Source organism: Plecotus auritus (assembly GCF_963455305.1).
Source record: "Plecotus auritus genome assembly, chromosome: 3".
Taxonomy (NCBI): domain Eukaryota; kingdom Metazoa; phylum Chordata; class Mammalia; order Chiroptera; family Vespertilionidae; genus Plecotus; species Plecotus auritus.
Genome location: NC_137772.1, coordinates 170,009,648 through 170,036,468, shown reverse-complemented (window position 1 = coordinate 170,036,468; position 26,821 = coordinate 170,009,648). Strand labels below are relative to the sequence as shown.

The 26,821-nt window shown below is 43.6% G+C and overlaps 3 protein-coding genes across 18 annotated transcripts in view; 2 read left to right on the top strand and 1 right to left on the bottom strand.

Annotated features, from left to right (window-relative positions):
* The first annotated feature begins 45 nt into the window (after positions 1 to 45).
* Positions 46 to 2,114, top strand: SPRYD4 (SPRY domain containing 4). Its single transcript, XM_080659825.1, has 2 exons — positions 46 to 211; positions 534 to 2,114. The coding sequence occupies exons 1-2, from the start codon at positions 127 to 129 to the stop codon at positions 1,070 to 1,072; spliced, it is 624 nt and encodes a 207-aa protein (XP_080515951.1). The 5' UTR covers positions 46 to 126; the 3' UTR covers positions 1,073 to 2,114.
* Positions 1,751 to 15,510, bottom strand: GLS2 (glutaminase 2). Of its 16 annotated transcripts, none has more exons than XM_080659807.1 (19): positions 15,180 to 15,510; positions 14,974 to 15,070; positions 10,230 to 10,329; positions 9,508 to 9,629; positions 8,798 to 8,927; positions 8,179 to 8,258; positions 7,931 to 8,094; positions 7,672 to 7,730; positions 6,340 to 6,372; positions 6,032 to 6,090; positions 5,485 to 5,551; positions 5,282 to 5,332; positions 4,912 to 5,088; positions 4,123 to 4,254; positions 3,917 to 4,009; positions 3,712 to 3,773; positions 3,190 to 3,266; positions 2,827 to 2,890; positions 1,751 to 2,734 (listed from the first exon to the last, which is right to left on the bottom strand). In XM_080659807.1, the coding sequence occupies exons 3-19, from the start codon at positions 10,308 to 10,310 to the stop codon at positions 2,578 to 2,580; spliced, it is 1,608 nt and encodes a 535-aa protein (XP_080515933.1). In that variant the 5' UTR covers positions 10,311 to 10,329; positions 14,974 to 15,070; positions 15,180 to 15,510; the 3' UTR covers positions 1,751 to 2,577. The 16 variants fall into 16 exon arrangements, with proteins under 16 accessions (XP_080515933.1, XP_080515932.1, XP_080515930.1 ...); XM_080659806.1 differs by having other exon boundaries at positions 15,198 to 15,491; XM_080659804.1 differs by having other exon boundaries at positions 14,974 to 15,092; positions 15,198 to 15,315.
* A 418-nt stretch (positions 15,511 to 15,928) lies between these two features.
* The window catches only part of LOC308243914 (inner centromere protein-like), a 59,212-nt gene continuing 48,319 nt past the window's right edge, over positions 15,929 to 26,821 (top strand). The window contains exon 1 of the mRNA XM_080659823.1: positions 15,929 to 16,140. The gene's annotated coding sequence lies outside the window, so the exon portion shown is untranslated. The remainder of the gene's footprint in view (positions 16,141 to 26,821) is intronic.

Genomic DNA, 26,821 nt, shown 5'->3' with positions numbered 1-26,821 from the left:
GCTGGCTCTCTTACGTCATTACACTGCGCGACAGCTTCCAGCGCACCGAGTGCGAGCGAAAGAAGCAGGCGGGCCGAGGGAGGGGTCTCAGATGGGGAGTCGTACCTAGTTCTTCCGGGGCGCAAGATGGCGCTGCCCTTCGCACGTTCGCCTTGCCTCTGCCGCTGGGGAGCCAAACGATTGGGGGTTGCTGCCGCAGAAGCCCGCAGAGGTAGGATCATCTCCTTTTACTCCCTTTTACCTCAAAACGGTTTCCCATAGCTTTTCCATCCCCCACCTGCGTTGGTGTTGAGATTCCAAACCTAGGACACTATCTGGGTTCTTTAAAAACCTAGGGCTTTGCCAACCCGAGCTTTTTGGCTCCTTGGGCTGCCTATATAAAGCACCCCGCTTCCTTGCCCGCTCGGCATGCTGACTCTTCCCTGCTTCTTCGCGATCTCACGACGGCCTGCTTCAGATGGTCTATATGTCTCTCTCTCTAGTTCCAGGGTTGTAGCCCCTGTCATCACCCAGTCTCTTTGCTCTGCCCGCAGGCATCAGTTTCAAACTGGAAGAGAAAACCGCCCACAGCAGCCTGGCACTCTTCAAAGATGACACAGGTGTCAAATATGGCATGGTGGGATTGGAGCCCACCCAAATGGCCCTGAATGTGGAGCGTTTCCGGGAGTGGGCAGTGGTGCTGGCAGACACAGCGGTCACCAGTGGCAGGCACTACTGGGAGGTGACAGTGAAGCGCTCCCAGCAGTTCCGGGTAGGAGTGGCAGATGTGGACATTTCTCGGGATAGCTGTATCGGTGTCGATGACCGTTCTTGGGTGTTCACCTATGCCCAGCGCAAGTGGCACACCATGTTGGCCAACGAGAAAGCCCCTATTGAGGGCATCGGGCATCCAGAGAAGGTGGGGCTGCTGCTGGAGTATGAGGCCCAGAAGCTGAGCTTGGTGGATGTGAGCCGGCTTGCTGTGGTCCACACCCTACAGACAGATTTCCAGGGTCCAGTGGTACCTGCCTTTGCCCTTTGGGATGGAGAATTGCTGACCCATTCAGGGCTTGAGGTGCCTAAGGGCCTCTAGTATATCCATCGCTGGAGTTCCTAATCACACTCTTGGCCAGTATCCTTCTGAGAGTGTCTGGAGCCCTTTAACTTTGCCTCAAGCAACCTCTGGCTCCCACAATTCAGGTCCTCTGTATAGTATCTTAGTCATTTCCCTCTCCCCTACCTGTGAAAGCTAGGCTACTGCCAATCTTCCTAGGCTACCGTGAATGTATTTTCCTTGACTTGCTTCCTTGGGTCCCTCCATCTTCCTGTGCCCAGGCCTTTCTCAGACTGTATTCAGTCCTGGGGCCTTACCTTTCAGCTTTGTTTGGATTTATTCATCACTATGATACCTTTCTCTCCCTTTACCCATGTGTAACTTCTGTTTGTTCTTGGTGTTCTACTGAGTCTCTCCACAGTAAATCCTTTCTACCTCTGGCTGGAGGATTGGTTCAGTGACTTGGCCCTTTCTCTAAAGCACATACAGAGTCTGGGCTCTGGCTCCCTCGGGAAATGCTTTACTGTCAGAGTGAGAAGAGAGCCCCCCTTCCTCAGTACCTCAAAGCTGGACTCTCAGCCCCACACAACTGCAGCTATCCTCACCATAAGTCCATCTGCCTTAACCTACGTACCTCTGACACCTGGACAATCCCTTGTAATCATGGGCCAGTTACAACCACTACCAAAGGGAAAGAGACACTTGGGGGATATCAAGGGCATTCGTGCTGGAAACTTTATTCTTGAGAAGTTCAATCTTCATTTCTGCTACAGTTGGAACTTCCAGAGGGAGGAGAGAGACCTGAGGTCTTGCACAATACATTTTTGGGCCTGCTCAGATCCAGACCCTCACCCTCCCACCGCAACCTTGGCAGCAGAATACACTTAACCTAAAGCAGTCTTAGGGGTTGAGGAAAACCTGGTGGGATGAGCATGTATGTGAAATATATATTTCTCTGTTTGACCCTGTGGCTCCATCTTATTCTGTCTTTATGATGGTGATGCAACTGAATACCTCCTGGGGAGAAAGGACTGGGTTTAGCAAAAATAACCATTTGTGTAATTAAAGTTTATTTAAGCACAAAATACTTTCTCTGTCTATAAAATGTCTGTTTCCTTGCCAAGGGGGACAGATCTCTCCAGACAACTGAAACCAGGTGCATAGCTCTGTGGATAAATACATGTGCATGGTGGCTAGAGCCCCTTCACCCAAATGTCTCTCTCTTTCTCTCTCATGATGGTTTCTTCAGGGAGAGGAAGAGGACCTGGGTGAAGACCTGGAAAGATTTTGAGTGGGCGAGGCAATTAGGCTGTACCTTGAAGAAGCCCACAGTCTCCGTGGATAGCTCTTCTGCAGGTATCCACCTAGGCACTTCTCTATACGCTGCCAAGGGAAATGGGGTATTTTGACTCTCACAGAAAGCACTGGCCTGTCTTGGTCTGCACTGAAGGAGTGCAGCTCTCTCTGGTATGTTTGGTGGTTATGGGTTAAATGTGTGGCCAGTTCCTGCTTTTTCTTGAGCAGGGATCATGTGTGCTCCATGCTCACACCATGCTCTCTAAGTTCTCTTTAGACAGAGCCTCAGCTGCTACTTCAGCCTGGTTCTCATATGGTGTGTAGGAGTCCTGGTAATCTTGAAGCAGTTTCACTACCTCCAGGTGATTGAACTGCACAGCATCGTCCAGGGGAATGTTGCCCCACCTGAGAGGAACAAAGACGACAGAGAAAGTGCCCTGGTTCTATACATAACAACAGTGGCTACCCGCACCCCCTTTTAGCTTAATCCTACTCACCTGTCCTTGACAAAAGGATTCACTTTGCAAGCCTCAATCAGAAATTTAACAACTTCAATGTGTCCTAGAAATATGGGCAGAAGGAAAATGAGAGGGTACAGATCCTGAACCTTTTGGTGACAACAATGGTGCAGACCCTTGGCAGCTGGAGTTCTGAACCAATAAGGGAGGGGAAAAGGCCTCTTCCCATTTTGTTCCCTGCAGTACCCAATAATAGTCAGCCTGCAAACAGAAGGGTGTCTGGACAAAACAAGTGACTGCTCCTGTAACCTTGAGGGCATACCCAATGAGGGGGGAGGGTACTCTTGGTAGAAAAGGAAGGGTCTTCCGATCTACCTCCCCTCTTATTTAACCTTCAGATACCTTCAGCTGCAGCAACATGCAGGGCTGTGCGGGAGTCATAGTCTTTCTGTTCCATGTCCATGGCTGACAAGGCAAACCTGAGGGTAGTGGAAAGCAGCTGGAGTAACCCATATCAGCTTAGAATCACTCATGTCCTTTCTGAAGTGGGGTCAGACTGGCTAGGTTCCAGAGTTTATGCCAAAATCGTAGGCCTCGCACAATGTGTTCTCTACCCAGATGAGACTGTTACTCCCACATGTAGCCACCCAGTACATATTTGCTGATGTTGTAATCCATTTAAGGCAGGGTCCTTACCTACCACCTCTGCTCTTAACACCCAGGTTAATCATAACAGTGGCTACCATTAATTAAGGTCTTAACATATAGTAGGCACTGTACTTTGAAAAAATGTTCATTTAAGTGCACTGTGTGTCCATTGTATCTGACTCTAAAGCTGAAGCACTGAACTATTTTGCTATGATAACTCCTCATGAGATCTCTGACCAGGAGTATTTTATTGTGTTTATTTGGTCACAGAAGTACCTTCGAAGAGCTGAGACATCTCCACTATAGGCAGCAAATAACAGGTTTACCACAGTCTTGTTCTGGAAAACAGATCATACCCTCTTGAGATTAACTGTGACTTTGAGCCCACCCATGCCCAGCTCTGCCCCATGACCCTCCTCCCTGGATGCTTAGCCAAGGGTATTCTGAAATATTCTTAGACGCCACCTGGGGTTTTCCTTACCCTAACTTCTCCCCCTTCACGCCGTGGGTCTAACTTTCGAGCACAGTGTCTCAGGTTGTCATAGTTGTGGAAATTGAAGAGAGACACCAACTTCTAAAATTGTAAGGCAGAGAGATTATTTACTTACTCCTTGCTCTTAGTAGGAGTTAAAAATTGCTTTAGTTGCTCATTCAAGAATATTTGGTATTATGTGCAATGTAACTCACCTGGCAGAAACTGATGCCCCTATGGCTGTTCCCCAGCTTGTCCAGTGGAGGTGAGAGACACATCATTCCCATGACATTGGGTACCACCAGGAGGATGGCTCCTGACACAGCTGACTTGGCTGGCAGGCCCACCTTGGGGACAAAGTTGAAACTGAGGATGAGCTAGAGGTGTCCCAAGTCTGGGTTAATAGTTTATCCCAAATGACTATGTGGGCAAGGTCACACCCATCTCAACTTTTTGGCTTGTTAATTAGCTTTTCCTACTCCTGTCCTCCCCTACCCCCCTTTAAATTCATGGCTTCAGTAAGGAAATATTTATTGGGTATCTACTCCATGACTGATGCTAGAACTAGGACAAAGCCTGTCATTCTGATGATAGGAGGTAGACAGTAAATAGGTAGACAAATAGACAAAAATAATCACAGCTTATGATAACACAGAAGAAAAGAAGTAAGGTGATGTGATAGAGAAGGAAGTGGGAGGGGCACCACCTGAGGATAAAAGTGGTCAGAAAAGCCTCTCTCTGGAGGTGACATCTAACCTGAAATCTAAGAAGCACCAGCCATGTGAAGGGCCACAGAAGATTGGTCACAACATCACGTGTTTACGTGTTTGAGGGACTTTATGTGTTTGGCAAACCCCTAAGGATTCTCAGCCTAATCGCCTGGCTGGAAGTTAGTGAATGGGAGGCAGGTACAAGCTTCCACCTCTCCACCTTAAGAGACTCAGTATCCTCTCTTCTTGGCTATGGGCTTGTGGCAAATGGATGGAAGGGCCAGAAACACTCACGTGGAAGGCAAACTGGCCTGAGAAGTCATACATGCCGCAGGAGTGCATGAGGCTGAGGGTGTTGCGCACTGCTTCAGCGCTCAGCACGCTCTCTCCTGTGATGGGGCAGATCCCACCATTGGCCAGGGTGGCTGCCATGACACTGCCTGATTCACAGGTTACCTCCACGGAGCACAGCTATGGAGACAAGGCAGAGGTTGAGGGTGTGGTGTGGACCTGAACACTCTTGATTGTAGAGCAACGTTCTTGGCATCCTGATCTTTCTACACGTTCCCCTGGTGTTTCTGGAGAAGCATCCCTTTGGGTCAGAGCAGGAAGTACAGCCTGTCCTGCTCCCTTGACCCTGAGTTGAGCGGCAGTGTTTTTTTACCTGGAAGTAGAGATCGAGGGCAGCCATCATGTCCACCCCCTTAGGAAAGCACTGCAAGGAAGAAGAGGGGAGAGCATTTCTCTTCAGGCCATCAGTAGTCTTTTTCACACCGCCAGGATCTCAGCCCAAGTCCCCTGCCCGAACTGCCCTTCCCCCAGCCACAGAATTCCCAGGGACTTGCTCTACCAGCCTCTCCCAATTACCTTCTTTTCCTTAAGATAATAGCCGATGGCATAATTCCGATCCCCCGTTTCCTTCTCTGACTGGAATCTGAAGCAAACACCCAATTTAGTACTTGATATTTGAGGGGTGGGTATGAGGAGAAGGGGAAAAAATACTTCCCTAAGAGAGACAGAACTACATTGCACATGTTAAATTAAATCATAAATTTTATAAATTCTCAGAATACTGGGAAACTCTTGGACCCCAGCAAGTACTGGGCAAAGCGTTATTATAAAGTGTAAAAAACAAAACACCCCAAATTGTTTAGCCATCTAGTTTAGAAAAACTGATGAAGTTTTTGGCTTTGAGAGGCTTGGCAAGAAATCCTCACATCACCTCACTCATTTAAGTACTAAATAGAAATAGAGCAAATTCCTTTATAAAGTAAACAAACGCCAATGAAGGGGCTCAGAGGAAGCTGGGAGGCCAAAGTTCCCTTGGGATTTCTTCCTCCTACGGTTCTATCCTCCTGCCCCCCACCCCACACACACGCAATGTATTCAGCCAATCCTGTGAACAAGGTCTTACGTGGCATTGCTGAAACCCACGAATTCATTTCCAGCCATTTTGTTCAGATATTGCAACACCTAGAAGAGAAAAAGAGACATGGGAGGCACCACATGAGTGAGGACCCCTACTAACTCTCTGAACCCTTCAGTCCTTTTCCCAGCAAGAACTTCAGGTGCCTTTCTTCTCTGAGGCCAGCAGATCCCCATAGCTCCGGAAATAAGGCTTCTAGTATGGGCTGGTGCACTATCAAAGGGTTAGAGCCAGGCACTGGGGCAGCTGGAGAGGACAATATGCCATGGAGAAAAGCAGCCAGTTTTGAAACTTACAAAATCAAACTTCTCTGCTTTGTTACAGTCCATCTGCAGAGAGAGAGAGAGAGAGAGAGAGAGAGAGATATCAGTATTCCAAGCCTAGGAAGATGACAGGAGGACCAGAAGGACCCAGTTAAAGTGTTAGTCTGGTTTGCTACTGGGAATGTGTTACATTTTACAATCAACTTTTTTTTCTTTTTCTTTATTTTATTTTTTAAAAAACCACACCAATAAACAGCTAAGACTTTTTTGTATCCATGTAAATTTAGTGACCGTAAAAACAAAATCATTTAGATTTTATTATCAAGTAATGAATACAAATAATCTCATCCCATCTATGAGCCTCACTCATCCTGGAGTCTCACTCCCACTTCCATTCTCAATTCTAACCCTCATCATAGACTCCCACTTTCATTTTCCTGGTTCCAATCCTGTCCCCACGCCCTACCCCATATTCCTGATCCCATCCCCATTCCTTACACCCCATGCTGGATCCTTACTCTATCTTTTCCTGGACTCCCATAGCTATCTCCAAGACTGGAGTGACAGGAATGAGATGAGGGTGTGTGTTGCATATATTATAATATTCAAGTTTATCAATTATGTTGGTAATTGAAATAAAGCTAAAGATTTTAGCTGAAAATCAAGTTCAATAGGGTCTGCTTAGATGGGAATGGAATGAGGCAGGCCCCAGATACAGAGCTATAGATAGAGCTGTCCCAGAGTATCTGCCCAGCTCTCCGGGGAGCCTGGTCTCCTCCCACCCTCATTACTTCCTGCACATGTCAACTACAGTGTCAACATCACAGGAACTCTGACACCTAAGTCCTTGGAGGAAGGGCTCCTAACACCACCTTCTCCAGAAGGGGCTGTGATTGGCTCCAGAGCATTGCTGCCCACATTACTCTCAGGTTGTTACTCAAGCCCTGGGAGACCTACAGCTGACAGGCCAGCCTGACACCTTTGCTCAAGGCCAACTCATAGTTCCAGGTGACGTGAATAGCTACCCTGGCCTGGCCATTCACCCTTCCTTCTGTGTGTCCCTCACCCAGAAGTGGCCAATCAGCACCTAATAGTGTTGTCCTCCCCCTGTGTCTGGCATTTGGCCCTTGGTCCTAGGCAGGGGTCAGGACCTGCTCACTTCTCTAAGGGCCAGAAAGCTCTGGGTTCCTGACTCGTGGGTGGGGGCAGGGGTAAAGATCCTTTTACTAACATCCTCATATGTGTCCTCACTGCCTTCTGGGGATCCTCAAAGGAATCAAAGCCCCACCAGTCTCCCTGGAGAGCTGGACAGATATGAGGGATATAGTGAACAGGGGGTTTAGAGAAGGCTAGGATGGCACTGACCTTGATCAGGGAGCTCACAACAATGGCGCCAGCATTGACCATGGGGTTATGGGGGATTCCTGAGGAAATACAAACCACCCAGTGTCTTTATCAGCCACTGAGAAAAAAACCTCATTTACAGCCTGCCTACTCTGCAGGCTAGACTAGAAAGATTTCTTTGCTGGGGAGGATGGAATGACAGAGCTAATCAGGAAGGGCAGAGAAATAAACAAAAAAGGGTGAGGTGGGGATAAGAGGGGAGCATTATGGCAGTGCTCACCTTCCTCATTGAGGGAGAGCTTGTTGTAGCGCAGGCCACTGGGCTCCTTGCCCACAAACTTGTGCACATAGTCAGTGCCTAGGGTGCTTACAGAGATGGCATAGGTGAGGGGCTTGACACAGGACTGCAGGCAGAAGGGGATCTTTGTGTGGCCCACGGAGTGCCTGGAGGTAGACAGCTGCCATGAGAGGTCGGCCCATGTTCTGCACCCAGGCCCTGCTTCCCTTTTCTCTCACCCAGCATCTCACCGCTGACCATCCACAGTACACAGGGAGACGCCCCACAGGTCTGGATTTGACTTGGCCAGCTGAGGGATGTAGGCTGCCACCTGGTCATGACAGGTAGAGAAAATGGATAGAATAGAGATATGGATGTGAAGAAGAGTAATAGAGCTGCTGAGGTTCAGGGTCAGGAGAACCTTTTCCATAAAGGCTAAAATTCTGTTTTCTCTAGGGCAACAGAGTTCTCTCCTGCCTGTGGTTTTCAGAGACACCCAAGACTTAAGTCCTAGAAGACCTTATCTTTCTGTAGCTCCAATCCTATAGAGAAGGCAGTAAAGTCCATGGAAGGTAAAAAGAAGAGTATTCTGGGATCAGCTTCCCTTTTTGGTTCTTAGGCTCAATTATCCTATAAGTCTCTTTCAAAGTTCTATTGAGTCCTTATGCCAAATGTCCCCACAAAAACTTCAAATCCCCTCACTTGCTTTAGAAATTACATGTATAGAAATACATAAAGCCCTTGTCTCCATTTTTAGAGGTTCTGCTTCTCACCCCTCATCCACTGGATTCCCAGCCCCAGGAAATCTCTGAGAAGCAAGGTATATCTGGCCCAGGGCCCTTGCCCCTCCCTTAGTCCCCTGGCCCTCACTTTGCCTCCAGTGAACTCTCCGGCATCCTCAAAGATGCGATCCACATGGCCCGTGAACTCCTCAAAATCAGGAATGACAAACTTCTTTCGGAATGCCTGGGTCAGGAGCACAATGTTGCTGCTCACACACCTGGATTCCAGACGTGAGTGGATTAGGGAGCTGGAGAGATGCAGCTGTGACTCACTCTGGAGCCATGGAAATTTGGAATAAAGGTGTGAGTGGTCATCAGATTTGGGACCAATACTGTGTGACCTTTGGCACGTCACATTGTCTTTCTGGGTCTTGAGTTTCTTTGCCTCTAAAATGAGGGGTTGGAATAATGTGGAAAGATAGCCCAAGAAAAATAAATACCCAAATAAAATGCATAGTAGGTCATCTTTATATTTTAAAAATCCTAAATAAGCATATTTACATATATTCTTATATGTATGTAAATGCATAGGACATTATCTAAAAGATGCTAATCTGTTTAAATAATGTTTACTTCTGGGAAATGGAACTGAGATTGGGAGACAGGGAAAGGAGAAAATGTATTTCTATGTTGTTTGAACTCTTATACTGAGTATGTGCATACTCATGTGTAACTTGTGTAATAAGTAATAAAATAAAATGAGGGGCTGAACTATCCAATCCCTAAGATCCCTCCCTGCTGTTATAATCTATGTCCAAGAACAATTGAGAGCAGTGCTCTTGTTTCTGGGGCCCTCACTTTTGGAAGAGATCTCGGTCCAAGAGGCCACCACTGCTGGACTCTCGAACCATGCGGCGCATCTGGCTCATGCAGTCCCGGAGCCGGGGATCTGACGTCTGCAGTCCAGTAGCCTTCAGTGCCTTTAGGGTAAAGAAGAAGCTAATAAGATCAGCCACAAGGACAGTAATACAATCCTAATACTCTTTCCCAATGGACAAAAATTAGCTTAACCCCAACTACTACATTCGGTGTAACAAATGGGTTTGCAAACTAAGAAGAAGAAATAGAACAGCTGTGAAGGCTAATGGGGGTTTCCTACCCTTTTTCATTAAGGCAGCTGGTTTCTGAACCCCTTGGGTCAAAGTCCCAAACCAAGAAGATGGGCTGAGTCAGAGGACTTAATCTTCCCATCCTGGGGCAGGGATGGGATTGTCTCATCAGTCTAGGCAGCTACTATTCTTCATCCTCATGAAGCAACCTATTATTAGCTGCCTTGTACTTGTCCTACCGTTTTCCCCACTTTCAAGAGATCCCAAGGGCCCTGGCCAGATAACTCGGTTGGTTAGAGCGTCGTCCCGATACGCCAAGGTTGTGGGTTGGATTCCCGGTCAGGGCACATACAAGAATCAACCAAGGAATGCTTAAATAAGTGGAACAACAAAGTCAATGTTTCTCTCTTTCCCTTCCTTTCTCTAAAATCAATAAGAGATCCCAAGGGATTAGGGTTCTGAGAAACTTACAGTAGTGAACTTGTGGATAGGGATTCGTTCCTGTCCCTCAGCAATGGTGTAGAAGAGCAGATCACCCAAGCGGGACAGCATGCCACTCTCTGACGAATCACTGGGGGCAGAGATAGGGGAGGAGGGCAGGAACCTGAGAACTGATCCTTGCTCCTCCTGGAACATGGGCTTATAAGTAGTAGGTATCTTCATTCTAGGCCTCCTCCCAGAGCTATCTGATCTATCCCCATAATGTCAACTTTCACATCTGTCTTGAGAAGTCTTAAACTTTATTCACAAGCTTTTTGTTGTTGTTGTTTCTGGCCTTTAGACTTTTATTTCTAGCTGCCTTATAGACGTTTCCATTTCTAGATGTTTCCATTTCTAGACGTTTCCATAGGTACCACAAACTTAACATGTCCAAACCTGAGGTAATTTCACCTCCTTCCCTCTGCTCCTCTTCGTAGTGTTACCACTCCTCCAGTTGCCAAGCTGGGAACATGGAACCATTTGGATTAATTCCCATACCTTGCATCCATGTTCAGTTGGTAAACAATGTTGAATTTACCTCCATAATGTCTCAAATAGACCCTCTTTTCTTCTCTTCCCTTGTGCCAGCATGGTATAGTAGAAAGAACCAGAGTTTGCACCTTAATAGTTGTATGTTCTTAATATAGATAGCAAGGTTATTTAATACTACTGAACTGGCTTCCTCATCTATAAAATAAGGGTAGTAATGTCTGCTTTACATGGGTGATGTGAGGCTTCATTAAAATAACATTCCATACATTCCAAAAACTGTCTTTCACGAAGCAGATGCTCGGTACATCATGCTTCCTTATCACCAACTCCTAACCGTACTATACTCTCTTCTTGACTTCCAACCCATCTTCCACAATGCATCAGTCATCTTTCTAAAACGCAAATGTCATTTCACTACTGAAAACCTTTGATAGCTCCCTATTGCCTACAAAATAAGTTATTATTTCCTGGTATGGCATTGAAGGCTCTTTAGAACCTGCCAACATTCCTTTCCTATTCTTCACGGTGCCCCCACACTCCAGTTATGCCAGGTGGCTCCCAAATGGGCCAGGTATTGTCAGGCTTCCTGGCCTTTGCTTATGCTAAAACTTCTGCATGGAATAATTTCTTTATCCTTCATGTTGCACAGTCCTGCTCATCCTTCAAGGTCCAAATCAAATGTTACTAACTCTTTAAAGGCTTCCCTAGCCTCCAGATGCTGCTATACTGCTGGTATGACACAACCCATCATCTTATTGACAGAAGAATCTCTCTTGTTCCACTGTTAGGTCTTTGTGTTTTATGTATTTTTGTCTTCCTAGCATTGAGCAAAGTCCCTAGCACACAGTGGTTCTTCAAAAAGAATTACCTAGTTACACTTATAGGAAGTTCTCTGTTCCCCAAATTATCTCTCTAGCTGGCTTATAACACTTAAGATTCCAGGTACTGAAGATTTCTTGGTCTTCAAGAATTCTCCTATTAATATGTTAACAGATTTAGAGGAATTATTTTATCAGATCATTCCAAATATGACAGCTATCTGAGATTAAGACCCTTAAAAACCCTCTGACCCAACAATTTGACTTCCAGGTATTTATCCTGTAGATGTACTCACATACCTACAAAGTAACATATTCACTGCATTGTTGGTGATAGGTAATACTGAAACAACCTACATGTGTATCAACAGGGAACTGGATAGGTAAACTATAGTGTATGTATATCATAGACTATTGTGCAGTGTTAAAAAAAAAAAAAAAAAAAGCCCTGGCCAGGTAGCTCAGTTGTCCTGATACACCAAGGTTGCAGGTTTGATCCCAGCTCAGGCCACATACAAGAATCAATCAGTGAATGCATAAATAAGTGGAACAACAAATTGATGTCTTTCTCTCTCTCTGACCTCTCTAAAATCAATAAAAAAAATTAATGAGGGCATACATAAATATTGATTTAATATTAACTAAAGGAAGCAAGCTATAAAACATTATTTTTAGTATGGTACTATTTATGTTTAAAAGGGAAAAGTATATATATTTGCTTTTTCAGGCACAAAATATTTCTGGAAGACTGATTTATCTCTCCCTAGGCAGATGAAGCAGGTGCTGGAAAAGGGGTGGGAGGGATATTTCCCACTATATATCTTTTTGTAAATTTTGAATTGTTAACTATATGAATATGTATATTATCTATTGAATAAGATATGTGTGAATATGAGTATATTCTCTGTTGAAACAATGCATTAAAAATAAAACAATATATTAATAATCAAGAAGTTTGGCATAGACTGGCATGTGTGTATATGTATTTTGTTCTAGGAGAAATACTAAGAGAGGGGGAAGTTTTCCTGTTTCTGAGGAAATCCAATTGTCACAACAGGCATAGTGCCTATAGGGAAGTGAGGATTCATGTGGTGACAGAGAAGGGAGGAAAAAGATACCTTAGGAATAACTCAAGAAGGGAAATACACAGGAACACTTTGAGGGCAGGTCTTTCTGCCCGAAGCTGAAGGAAGACAGGAAATGCCATCCTACTGAATGGGTCTCAAGCCTTAAATAAGGCTTGCCCTGGTTGGTGTTGCTCAGTGGTTGGAGCATCGGCTTGTGCACTGAAGGATTTCGGATTCAATTCCCCGTCAAGGGCACGTACCTCGGTTTGGGTTTGCTCCCTGCCCCCTGGTCAGTTGGGGCTCATGCGGTCCATGTGTCTCTCTCACAAAGATGTCTCTCTCTCTCTCTCTCTCTCTCTCTCTCTCTCTCTCTCCCCCCACCCTCTCACTCTCTGAAAGAAACCATGGAGAGAATGTCCACAGGTAAGGATTAACAAAACAAACCAAACCAAAACAAACAAAAAAAATTGCACACTCTTTGACCCAGATATGGATTGATCTACAACATAATGTTGAGGGGGGAAAGCAAAATGCAGAACAATGTATATAGTATGACACCATTTGCATGAAAAAGGGAAAATTATATTAACATGTATCTGCTGATATATGCAAAAAATATCTCTATTAGATTATACAAGATATCTCTGGAGAGCAAACTCTTCTAGCAATTTATTCTAAGAAATAATTGAACAAGTGCACAAGAGTTTGTAGTAACTAAACTGAAAATTGGTTAAATTATGATACTTCATACAATGAAATCTTAAAATGGCAAAATGGCAGCCATTAAAATAACAATACATACACACATTCAATGATATTGAAAGCTGTTTAAATGGAAAAGATAAGTTACTAAATAATATGAATGCCATGGTCCTATTTTGTTAAATTTTATATATACATATATAGGATATATATGGACATATATGACAAAATTAATTGGGAACTTAACTTTTGATGTTCTATTTATCTTGTTTTTCTTTTATAATAAAAACAATAAAGCTAAATATTAAAAAACAAACAATAACCTGAATAATGGTATTTTCACTTTACTCCCCTTTCTCCCCCAACACAAGAACCCTCCCCCTCATGGTGTCATTCCCAGAGCCCATCCCCTGCAGTGCTCTCAGCTCCTTCTGCCCAAGGGAGCATCAGTCCAAGGCCATTAGCAAGAAGTCCCTGGGAGCACAGGCAGCCATAGGCAGGAGGACCAAGCTTTCTAAAAACACCCTTATTCACCTGACTCAACTGGATAAGGAAAGGGGGCAGGGACCAGGGTCACCTCTTGCTCCCCATCCCACAGAAAGTGTGAGGGTGAAGGAGGTTAAGCCTTGGCTCTATCCCACCATCATTTCTCCCATGGCAATTATTTGGGGAAAGTTGAGTGGGGGAATAGATCAGGGGAGAGAGGGCTTATTCTTTAAAGTTGAAATGTTCCATGTCTCCTTGAGAAGAGGCTGATGGAAAAGTACAGCATAATAATTATTAATAATAAATACATAAACAAATAATACCATATTGGTCAGAACAGGGATTCCAGTGGTGGTGAGGTAGGGCTGTGTGTCTGGCTACTTTAATTACGTGTGTATATCTTTCTTAAAGTCATCAGTAGATGTCAATGACAGGGGAGATGGTCCATTTCCTGTTCTTGCTATAACAGAGCAGGGACTACTTGGATAGTGTCTATATTCACTTCTGGGGAGGGCAGTATTTCCTGTTCTGCCTCTGTCTGTGTCTCAGAGGACAGAGGCTCAGCCACCAAGTGACCAAGTGTTCCTGGGTATTGGGGGTTAGGGCAGAATAAGAGCCCCAAGGAAGGAGAGAGAGAGAGAGAGAGAGAGAGAGAGAGAGAGAGAGAGAGAGAGAGAGAGAGAGAGAGAGCCCTTTAAGATCAGTAAGCCCGAGAAACACAAATAACAGATCTGATGGGCTCTAGTTTCAGAAATCTGCGTTTTATGCGCGCCCCCCCGCCAAACCGCCACTATTATAAAGATTTTCCCCATTCAACAACCAATTGGAAAAACACCCTTATTCACAGATTAGGGAGCCCTGGTAATGCACACACCCAACACTTACGCAAACGACACACGCACGTACTTGCGCACCAATAATACACGCGCATCACATATTATACGCCGAGAATACGCCGAAACACAGACACCCCACACTGACAGACCCCACACTGACAGACCCAAGTACAACAGGACTCGAGGGGAGAGGCTGTTGCGTACCCACGCATCCCCTAAAATACACACGAGAAGGAGAGAGAGGATGAGGCTGGGTGGTGCGCACACAGCCCCGCATTCAGACACGTGCACCGAGAAACACTCCGCGCATCTAGGTTCCCAGTTAGGTACGCACCTTGGACAGGCACCATCCCGAGGACCGACCTGACCAAACGCTCTCCCGGGCGGACGGCATTTTACTGCCCGAGCGCGGCGGACCCAAAACCCCAAATCTAAAGGAAAAGGCATCGCAGGCTAGTGAGCGAAGAGAGGAGAGGGAAGATGAGATGCGCTCCCGAGGAATGGGACTTGGGAGCTAGTGAGTGGGAGCCTGTTCCCTACCCGTCGCGCAAGCCTTACTGATCCTGGTGCTGCGGCTGGTGGCTGTGCGGCGTCTCCCTGCCCTGCGCCGCGGCCTCACTGAGGTGGTGCCGGACGCCCCCGCCAAGGAGGGGGCTCCGGCTCAGGTGACCCCAGTCTCCCCTCCAGCAGTGACTGCCGGCCCTGCTCAGCGCATTCTGCAGAGCCTTCATGGAGCGCATCCCCCCAGCACGTCGCCCGTTCCGGCAGAGCGCCCAGGGCGTCTGAACCGTGGTTGGGAGGGGCGGAGGAATCGGGGACGAGGATAGGTGGGGGGAAGCTCTGTGATGGAGTGTGAAGCCCGGGAGGTGTCAGAGAGTTGGGGCCTGGTGGGTGGGATTGTAACAGGAGGAGGCGCTTGTCCCTATAAGGCTCGAGCCACTGTCAGGTGCACCCAATACCCACTGGGCAGGGGATGGGTGAGAGGATCCCGGGCGAGGGAAGAAAACGGGCGGAGGGCGTCTCAGTGCGTGGGGAGAAGAGGGCGGTGCCTGAGAGCTGGGATGGACACGGCCGAAGTTCAATCATTGAGGAAGCAAAGGACTTGGGGGCGGGGAGAAGAGGAGCTTACCCAATGAGTGCAAGGAGGTGGGCCGTCCGAAAGTCTGCGGCCTCCAGTGCGCTGCCGCTCGCCCAGGTCCGCAGGCGGTGCGTGCAGACGCGGAGGGCGGGAAAAGCGTGGCTGGGCGGTCGCGACGCCCGGGGAGCTCGGCTCTCCGCGAGGACACGGCGGGGTCGGAGGGATGGAGTTCTCAGAGAAAGAGGAGAGTGACGCCTCTCTACACTCGGATAAGAGTGAGCCCTGCTCTAGAGGCCACTTAGTGACCCTCGACGTTCGAAGGCCAGAATGGCCCGCAGTGGCCCTCGTAGTGCCGGCGTGGAGGCCAAATACTAATCTCTGTCAAACGGCCAGGAAATAGCCCGACCAGAAACAGTTCCCAAGGTACTTTAATGAGGTCATGAGGCTGTGAAAAGCTCACCGTGGTGCTTGCTAAGGTGCTTGGGTTCTCGTATCTATATCATTTGGTGGCTGTTTAGGAACTGGGTATTCTTAACTCTGAGACCTTAAACGTTTTATTTATTTTATTTTTTATTGATTTCTTACAAAGAGGAAGGGAGAGGGAGAGAGAGAGAGAGAAACATCAATGTTGAGAGAGAATCATTGATTGGCTGCCTCTTGCACACCCCCTACTGGGGATCCAGCCGCAACCAAGGTACATGCCCTTGACAATGGAATCTGGGACCCTTCAGCCCGCAGGCAGACTCTCTATCCACTGAGCCAAACCGACTAGGGCAGCCCTTAAACATTTTATAAACCGCAAAGTAGTTCCAAAATCTTAGTTATTTAAATTGCTTGCCCCTGTGTTCCTCAGGGGCCAAAAAGAAGTGATGCACAAAAAGAATTTTGAAAATTCAGCACATTTAGGAATTTTACCATTTGCAGCTAGAACATTCACCTGTATCTTCACAAAGCTTAACACAGCATCTATATTTAGTAGGAACTCAGTGTAAATAAGAGCTACCATCTAGTGTTTATGGTGTGCCCATCTTTATATAATTTATCTCATCCTCTTACCAGAAACCTACAAAGTAGTTATTCTATTTTGAAGATGAGGAAACGAAGACTCAGAAATTATGACTTACTTGAATAAGATAACCCAGCTAATTAGTAGGGACAGGAATCAGACCCGAGTCTCTGACGACAAGGCTGTCTTCATGACGCAGCTTTTACCAAAATTAATTGTGAGATTGAATTATTCCAGGAAATGACTGCATCCCTAAAGGAAGCATTTTATGTGGAAGCATTATGATACAGTGCTGAGAGTAGTTTAGAGGCTGGCTGTATCACAAAATATCAGTTTTCATTTTGGGATTAAAATGAGCATCAAGGGTAACCATGGGGAAATGAATATCAAAGCCACACTCGGGTGTATTCTGTGGAAAGGCAATTCTTTGCCTTGGTTAGGGTTGGGGGTTTATTTGGTTTGAAACCAAATGAAGTGACCTTTCTTTGTTTGTGTTTGTTTATTTTTCTCCTCTGTAGTCATTTCCTATCTGTTCTCCGATGGGCATGACTCTAATTCAGGAACCCCAGTTTGCCCTGGGCTGGTTCATGCATGGTTTTCCCCATTAAGTAATTTAAGAAAGTTCTGGGTCCTAATACTTTGTATAAATTCAAGCCAGCATTAGTTTTTCCAAATGTAACAAGCTAATCTTACCCTTGTTTCAAAAAAATGTTATTTCTCTGAAGCTTTTTGAACTGTCAAGAGAAAGATACCATATCTTAGGGGATTTCTAAACATTAACCAGAAGTTATTTGCTTCCTTTTATTTCCTACTCCTGCTTTTTTGAGTTAGCCTGAATTATAATCAGTAATTAGTTCCTCACTCTTTTTCTCTCCAGTTCTCTCCAATAATAGGAATCGGTTGGGCAGTGAAGAAAACCTTCCCCATAGAAGGGGAGGTTGTTTGCATAAAGACCTAGCCCCCAGCTGAACTTTGGCCTTTGGACCCATTCTTCTTTTACTACAATATTGCTGCTTTTGCATGAGGATGGAACATGAACCAGTGACTTGGGAGGCCCAAAGCACAGTGTGAAGTATAAGATATTGAAGATAAACAAGTTTGTCATCCCAGGTGGCTAAGCTTGGCAGTGTTCGGTCCTTTTTTGGGTTTCTGATAGAAAAGGACCCATCTAGTTAAATCTGTGCAAAAGTATTAGCCAATTATGACATGGCCAACTATAAACGAGGCTTTTCATAAATGAAAGAAAACTCTTTCATGCACCTCTAATAGGTTTTTAGTTCAGTTCCTGGCTATGCCAGAATTTTGTGGAATATGGGGAGAATTGGTTTTAATGATTTTGAATTCTTAAATCAGAAAAGCTAAACCCTCTTTGGTACAACATTGGGAACTTGATGTTTGTGTTCAGAGAATATTTACTTGTTATGACTTATTAGAGGCTCATTTGTTCAATTACCACAGGTGAAGGATTATTTCACCTAAGTTATTTTTTTCATTAATTTTTGTTCTGCTAATGTTACTATTGGTGTACACTCCTTTCTGTCTTAGTTTCTCCATTTGTAAAGATAATCTGTTTTTCTGGGTAAAATATAAGTACTGAAAGCGCTAACATAATCATCTGCCATTCATTCAGTGGATATTTTTCATTGGCTTATAGTGTGCCAGGCCCAGAAATGAAAAGTAAAAGAACAGTTTCTAACTGCCCAGCCAGGGTCGCTCAGTGGTTGAGCATCGACCCATGAACCAAAAGGTCACCAGTTCAATTCCTGGTCAGGGCACATGCCCAGGTTGCAGACTCTATCCCCCTAGGGGCATGCAGGAGGCAGCCGATCTCGCATTGATGTTTCTATCTCTTTCTCCCTCTCCCTTCCTCTCTCTCTAAAATCAATAAAAACATATTAAAAAAATAACAACAAAATAAAAAACAGTTTCTGACTATTGGAAGAAATGAGAAAGTCAGTGTTTAAAATTCCTAATGAGCCCTGGCCAGGTAGCTCAGTTGGTTAGAATATTGTCCCGATATGCCAAGATTGTGGGTTTGACCCCTAGTCTGGGCACATATAAGAATCAACCTCTTTCTCTCTCTTTCTAAACTAAACTATATATAAAAAAAATCCTAGCCGGTTTGGCTCAGTGGATAGAGCCTGAGGACTGAAGAGTCCTGGGTTTGATTCTGGTCAAGGGCATGTACCTGGGTTGCTGGCTCAATCCCCAGCCCTGGTTAGGGTGCTTGTGGGAGGCAGTCAATCAATGTGTCTCTTTCACATCGATGTTTCCCTCTCTCTGTCTCTCCCCCTTCCTTCCACTCTCTCTAAAAATTAATGGAAAAATATTCTTGGGTGAGGATTAACAAAAATAATAAGTAATTAAAATAAAATTTATAATAAAAATGCTAAGATGAAGACATATTCAGAGGAAGACATTTACCTAACTAGGCTCAGGGTAAAGGACAGCTGAGGAAAAGGGGGAGGGGCCTAAAGGAATGTTGGGAGATGGGAGCCAACTCTGAAAGGATGAGAGATGTTTGCATGGGGATGAGGATAAAAATGTTCCAGACAGAGGTCTCTGCAAGAACTAACAGCATAATAGAAACATCTGAGGGACTCTAGATCAGTGTGGTTGGAATACAAGTTTGGTTGGGTGTGAGAATGTGAACCAGTGAAGATGAGGATGTAGGTGAGGTCTGCATTATGACGAGTTTTCAACACAATGATAAGAATATTCAACTACATCTAAAGGCAGCTCTGTAGTCAACCTTTCAAAGCTTCTCTACTTCACTTAAGCTCACCATCCCACTGCTTCACAAAGAAGCCCTCAATTTCCTGCTGTTACTTTTATAGCCCCTGTAACTTCAAGTACTATTGACGAGGAAGCCTTTCTTCACTCTCAGGTTGATCTCTCCACTTACTTTGCTCTACTTTTCAGCTTCCTCCCTAATGACTCTATCCGTCAGCATTTAAATATGCTCAAGTCTCTACCATCTTAAACAATCACTATATTTTGACTCTTTGTATGAGTGTGATTACATTAAAGTATACATCAGTTAAGCAGCTTTATGCAATTCAGATTTTCCATCAATATTGCTCTCTTTTAAAAAATTGTGATATAATTGATATATTTTTACTCTTTTTAAAAATATATATTTTATTGATTTTTTACAGAGAGGAAGGGAGAGGGAGAGAGAGTTAGAAACATTGATGAGAGAGAAACATCAATCAGCTGCCTCCTGCACAGCCCCTATTGGGGATGTGCCCACAACCAAGGTACATGCCCTTGATCTAAATCGAACCTGGGACCCTTGAGTCCCCAGGCCGACGCTCTATCCACTGAGCCAAACTGGTTAGGGCATATATTTTTACTCTTATTTATATTCCTTCTACTACCAAGTTTTTTGAAACAGTCATTACACTTACAACTTCTTTCTCACTTCTCATTCATTCCTCAATAATTGTGAAACTAAGTGATGCTGCCGTTATGTTGCTTGGGTTTATGGGCTTTAAGGGATTCATTGGAGTTGAAAATTTAAATATATTAACCAAGGCCACCAAATAGATTAATATATTTTAAAATTGCTAAGTCATCATTAGTAAGCACATGTATTTGAATAGGATTCAGATTCTGGCTAGAGCACTATGGTGCTGGTGCACATGTTTAAACTTGATATTAGACCTTGATGGAGTAAATGAAATTTCATGTAAGTTTGAATGTATCTATGATATATTCCAGTATGCTTTCCTAAACTCCTCTGGCTTAGTAATTACAAAACCAAATTTTTAGGGCTGAAAAAGCATAAATAGGAACATGTGAAAAAAAATCACAATATATCATCACACTGGTTAAATTTATGATACACTTTCTATTTTGTCAAACAATGTCTCCTATAATTTACTTTCTCTGATGGCCATAAGGCTAGATTAGAGCAAATCTGAATCATTATAATATGCTATGAGCTTGTAGATTTTGCCAGAGTCCCTAAAAATATTTTTAAAAACTCTTTGAAGACTAAAACTAATTTGAAAGAATTTGAAATAACAAAAAGAAAAAAACCTTCAGATTGTGGTTGATAGCATTTTAATACTTTTTTTTAACCTAAAGTATATGAAAGATGTTATACGAATCTTGTATTACCATATAGTGAACAAAATTATTCTCTAAAAGACTAGCTAAATTAATTTTTAACCACACTTATCTACATTCCACAAGCCATAATTTCTCAAGATCTTATGTAATTTGAAACTTTTTTACATCATCCACTTTTGCTAAAAGCTGTTACAACCCTGGCCAGCGTGACTCAGTGCTTAGAGTGCCGGCCTGTGCACCAAAGGGTCTTGGGTTCCATTCCTAGTCAAGGGCACATATCTGGGTTGCAGGTTTGATCCCTGGCCTGGTCTGGGAGCATGCTGGGGAGGCAACCAATCAATGTGTCTCTCTCCCATTGATGTTTCTCTGTTCTCTCTACCTCTCTCTCTTCCCCTCCCCCTTCCCTTCCACTCTTTCTAAAAATCAATGGGGGAAGAAATATCCTCTGGTAAGGATTAACAACAACAACAAAGTTATTGAAATTTTTGGATAAAGCAATTTTAGTTAATCAGGTTATTTATATAGTAACTACTACTTAGGTAAGAAATTTTCAGGGTTAAGTATATTTATTCGTTTATTTGCTTTTATTATTCCAGTCCAGTTTAATTTAATTTGGATGAAAAAAATCACAGTAAAAAGTACAGAAGGTGCCAAATAAATATATAATGTAAGAAATGATTACTTGCTGTTTTGTGAGAATTATTAAATACAGAAATTGGAAAAAAGTAATATTTTATATAAATTGTCTGGAATAGTTACAATACTGGTACTTGATTTCAGATTTTTCTGAAGTATATCTTAGTTTTGTTTTGCACAATTCTCATTCCTCTGTAGCAAAATTAAAATGATTCTAAAACTATTTAAGAATCTAGAAACAACCCTAGTGTCCATCAGTAAATGAGTGGATAAAAAAGCTTTGGTACATTTACACCATGGAATACTATGCAGCAGTAAAAAAAGAAGGAACTCTTACCCTTTGAGGCGGCATGGAGGGATCTGGAGAGTATTATGCTAAGTGAGATAAGCCAGTCAGAGAAAGACAAGTATCTCATGATCTCACTCATATATGGACTCTAATGAACAAAATAAACTGAAGAGCAAAATAGATTTAGAGACATAGAAGCATGGAACAGACTGTTGGATATCAGAGGGAAGGTGGGGGTCAGGGGTGGGAAGAGATCAACCAAAGAACTTGTATGCATATGTGCATAACTCATGGACACAGACAATAGTGTGGTGAAGGCCTGGGGTGGCGAGTGGACTAGAATGGGTCAATGGGGAAGTAAAGGAGACATATGTAATACTTCCAACAATAAAGATTTTAAAAAACCAAGGAACTCTATAGGATCACAGTGTTTAACAGAATTTTCATACTCAGCATACAAGCTCAAGAAGAGAGGAAAAATAGGTCATAAAATGATTAATTAGCCAACTTTTACTGGGACCATTTTCTTTTACAATTGTATTTATTCATCTGGTTCAAAATTCAAAAGGTACAAAAAGGGCATTTAGTGAAGTAACTACTGTTTCTGTTTCCTAGACACCCACTTTCCTTCCTCAGAGGTAAACACTGTGATTGGTTTTCTATATATCCTTTCAGATATATTTTATTCACTACTAAGCAATTATATATTTTCTCTTTTACACAATTGGTAGCATACTATGAGCATTGTTTTGTATTTTTTTCTTTAAAACCTTTTTACTATACATCTGGAGAACCTTCCAAATCACTACATAATGTAGTCTTCCATTGTCAGGATATATCATTATTATTTTAAAAGTCTTTTATTAGTTAATATTTGTGTTGTTTTCCACCTTTTGTCTTAATTAGAGTGACCATATTTCCTGGCTTGCTTGGAAAGCTACATGAATAAAAGAGAAATATGCAAATTGACTGTACCTTCGTGACATCCACCAGCCAATTAGGAGTGAGTATGCAAATTAACCCAACAAAGATGGAGGGTTAATTTGCATACACTGGCGCTGAGCGGCTGGGGCGGGATGCTTGCATCATCAGCAGTGCAATGACACAGGCATTCCATACCGCCCCAGCAGCTCCAGGCCTCTGGGCAGCGTGGGAAGGCAGAAAGGCGGCTCCGGGTCGTAGCAAAGGCAGAAAGGTGGCTCTGGGCCAGAGCGAAGACAGTGCCAGCAGCCAGGGGAAGGAAGGCCCATTCTTGCACGAATCTTTGTTCATCGGGCCTCTAGTATTAATATAAATATTAATAGTGCCCTCTTTCTCTTTCAAAACTGTAATTTGAACAATATGTTTTATGGTTACCATGGCTATTACAGTGCTGCTGCAGTGAATAAGTTTATATATCTTGTAGTTTTGCAGCTTGCAGAGATAACTGTAGGATAAATTCCTAGAGGTAGAATTTCAGAGTCAAAAGGTGTGTGTGTGTGTGTGTGTGTGTGTGTGTGTGTGTGTATTTATTTATTTGTAATTTTGAGAGATGTTGCCAAATTGCCCTCCATATTGCTCATACCCTTGTAAGAAAGTACTTGTTTTTTCCGCCCTCATCTCAGGTGATTTTGTTTCTTTGCCATTCCAATAAGTGTAAAATGGTGTTTCAGTGTTGTTTTTATTTACTTTTAAAAAATTATGAATGAGGTTGAGCATCTTTTTATATATTTAACAACCATCATGCTTCATTTTTTATGTATTCAAATATTGGTTATTAGAGTTTTGATTTGAAGGAACTCTTCATATATTTTGGAAATTAGCCTTTTGTGAAATGAGTTGCATATTTTCTTCCTTCTCCTGCTTTATAATGTGACTTTTAGTTTTCCTTTTGTGGTTTTTGCCATGTAGGTATTTTTTATCATTATGTAGTCAGATTTCTCAATTTGTATTTTCTATTCAACGAATATCACCAAAATCCATTATTCAACTGGAAATTCACATTTAATTTTTCATTTTCTCATCCTTCACATCCTTTAATAGATCTCAAATAAATTCACTTCTCCCCATTCTCATTGTTACTATCCTGTTAAACAACTAATTTAGATCTCTCCTATCAGTTTCACTCACTTTCAAGTTTAGCCACAAGTGATCTTTCAGAAATGCAAATATGGTTATGTTATATTTTTTATAACCCACTAATGATTCCCCAACTCTAACATAATTGAAAATACAATAAAAAGTGAATTTGTGGTTGGGGATATGAGAGATCAAGACAGTCAGCAAAGGTGTTACTCTTGACTATGGGGAAAATTAAAAGAACAAGAACTGAAGAACCTAGAGTTCAGAGGCAGGGCTTTTGTTTGTTTTATATGTATGTGTGTTTTTGTTTTGACTTCTAAAAGTAATTAATGTGCTGAGGAGGGAAGCCAGTAGAGATGAAAAGGTTGAAGATAGTAGAAGAATATTACATGCTAAGAACATTGGGAGAAAGTGTGGTAGAAAGCTGGGGACTAAAAGAGGGCAGTAACTAGTGTGGGAAATATCTAAGAGCCTGCTGAGATTAGAAGTTTTTTTGTTTTGTTTTTAAAATATATTTCTTTATTGATTTCAGAGAGGAAGGGAGGAGGAGAGAGAGACAGAAACATCAATGATGAGAGAGAATCATTGATCGGCTCCCTCCTGCACAACCCCCACAGGGGATCGAGCCCGCAACCCAGGCATGTGCCCTTGGCCGGAATCCAACCTGGGACTCTTCAGTCTGCAGGCTGACGCTCTATCCACTGAGGCAAGCCGACTGGGGCAGATGAGAAGTTTTGTAGTAGAAACATTTATACAGAAAAAGATGCAGCCAGTTTTATGTGGGAGTGCTATGAAACTTTCAAAAAACACATAATCCCAAACTTGTGTACTTTGTTCCAAGAAATAGAAAAAAAAGGGAAACTTCTTTTATTTAGTATAAATTTTAAAACAAAACCCCATAAGGACAGCATAAGAAAGTAAATTATAAGACATAAATGCAAAAGTATATATCTCAAAGATGCTAGAATGGATTAACATTGGGAAGAAATATGCATAATTTATCACATGAACAGGTTAAGAAAGGAAATCTATTTGCTCCTCCTGATCATTGCAGAAAAAGTATTTGATAAAATTAAATACCTATTCATTTTCAAGGCTCCTAGCAAGAGAAGGAACATTCCGATAAACCTGATACAAGCTTTATCAGGGAACAGGCCTGATATCAAAACTCCATTAAATATTTTATTGGAGGTTTTTTGTTTTAAAATAAATCTATTTTTTAAAATACTTTTTTTTATTGATTTCAGAGAGGAAGGGAGAGGAAGAGAGAGATAGAAACATCAGTTATGTGAGAGAATCATTGATGAGCTGCCTCTTGCACACCCCACACTGGGGGATCGAACCTAGAATCCAGGCATGTGCCCTGACCAGCAATTGAACTGTGGCCTCCTGGTTCATAGTTCAACGCTCAGCCACTGAGCCACGCTAGCCAGGCCTTATTAGAAGTTTTATTGTCCAACTAGAGGTCCGGTGCACGAAATTCGTGCCCTGGGGGGGGCGTCCCCTCAGCCCAGCCTGCACCCTCTCTAATCCAGAACCCCCAGCAGTTGGACATCCCTCTCACAATCCTGGACCACTGGCTCCTAATCGCTCACCTGCCTGCCTGCCTGGTTGCCCATAACTGCTCCCCTTGCTGGCCTGATTGCCCCTCACTGCCTCTGTGTGCTGGCCTGGTTGCCCCTAACTGCCCCCTGCTGCCGGCCAGGTCACCCCCAACTGCCCCCTCCCTGCCAGCCTGGTCACCCCTAACTGCCCCCCTCCCCGCTGGCCTAGTCGCCCCTCACTGCCCCCCCTGCCAGCCTAATCGCCCCCAACTGCCCCCCCTGCTGGCCTGGTCACCCCCAACTACCCCCCGCACCAGCCTGGTCACCCCACGCAGCCTGCTGTTCAGTTGTTTGGTCGTCCCTCACTAACCCCCCTGCCGACCTGGTTGCCCCACGCAGCCTGCTTGTTTAGTCGTTTGGTCGTCCCTCACTAACCCCCCTGCCGGCCTGGTCGTAGGCAGCCATCTTGTGAGGGTGTGAGGGTCAATTTGCATATTACCTCTTTATTATATAGGATAAGACACGAAAAAGAAATAAATGGTATAAGGATTATGAGAAAAGAAAAAAAATTGTCATTATTTACAAATGATAGTTATGAGGAAAATCTAAGTGAATCATAGGTAAATTGTTGGGACTAATAAGAGAGTTTAACAAGGTTACCAGATAAAAGATCATTGTCCATAATTAAATAGTGTTCCTATACTGAAGTAATAATTATGCTTACTTTTTAAGTTGCATTGTGATAACGTTAAAAACTGAGAAGTACATATGAGCAAACCTAACACAGGCTGCATAAGAATTTTATGGTGAAATTATTAAATGGAAAGGTATACTTTATATTGCAAATTCTGAGATGGCTCCCATGATCCCTGCTGGGTAATATTCATGCCCTTGTGTAATCCCCTCCTCTTGAGTATGACTGGACTTATGAATTGCTTCAAACAAATAGAATATGGCAAAGGTGACTCTCCCTTGTTGACTCCATGTTGTGAGCGCCGTGAGGAGAGGGCCACATGGCAAGAAACTGAAGGCAGCTCCCAGCAAGAAACTGAGGCCTTCAGTCCAACAGCCTGCAAGGAACTGAATGCTGCCAAAACTCATGTCACAGAGGGGCTCCTTCCCAACCTGGAGCCTGAGATGAGAACTCAGCCCTGGCCAATACTTTGCAGCCTAGATAGGCCATCCCTAAATATTGGACCCATAGAAACTGTGAAATAATAAACGTGTTGCTTTACACCACTAAGTTTGCAGTAATATTGTTATGCAGCAATGGATAACTTATAGACATGTTAAGTGGATGGAATAACTCAGTGTCAAAAAATGGAGGTTCTCCATAAAGTAATTAAAAAAATATTTTTATTGGTTTCAGAGAGGAAGGGAGAGGGGGGGAGAGAGAGAGAGAAACATCAATGATAAGAGAGAATCATTGATTGGCTGCCTCCTGCATGCCCCCCATTGGGGATTGAGCCCACAACCTTGACATGTGCCCTT

Bases quoted from the DNA above. Each gene is read 5' to 3' on its own strand.
- SPRYD4 (XM_080659825.1), top strand. From the start codon at position 127: ATGGCGCTGCCCTTCGCACGTTCGCCTTGCCTCTGCCGCTGGGGAGCC. The intron at 212-533 runs GTAGGATCATCT...CTCTGCCCGCAG, and splicing joins TGCCGCAGAAGCCCGCAGAG to GCATCAGTTTCAAACTGGAA.
- GLS2 (XM_080659802.1), bottom strand. From the start codon at position 15,379: ATGCGCTCCATGAAGGCTCTGCAGAATGCGCTGAGCAGGGCCGGCAGT. The intron at 8,259-8,797 runs GTGAGGGCCAGG...TGTCATGACCAG, and splicing joins GAGAGTTCACTGGAGGCAAA to GTGGCAGCCTACATCCCTCA. The intron at 7,731-7,930 runs GTGAGCACTGCC...GTATTTCCTCAG, and splicing joins GCTCTCCCTCAATGAGGAAG to GAATCCCCCATAACCCCATG.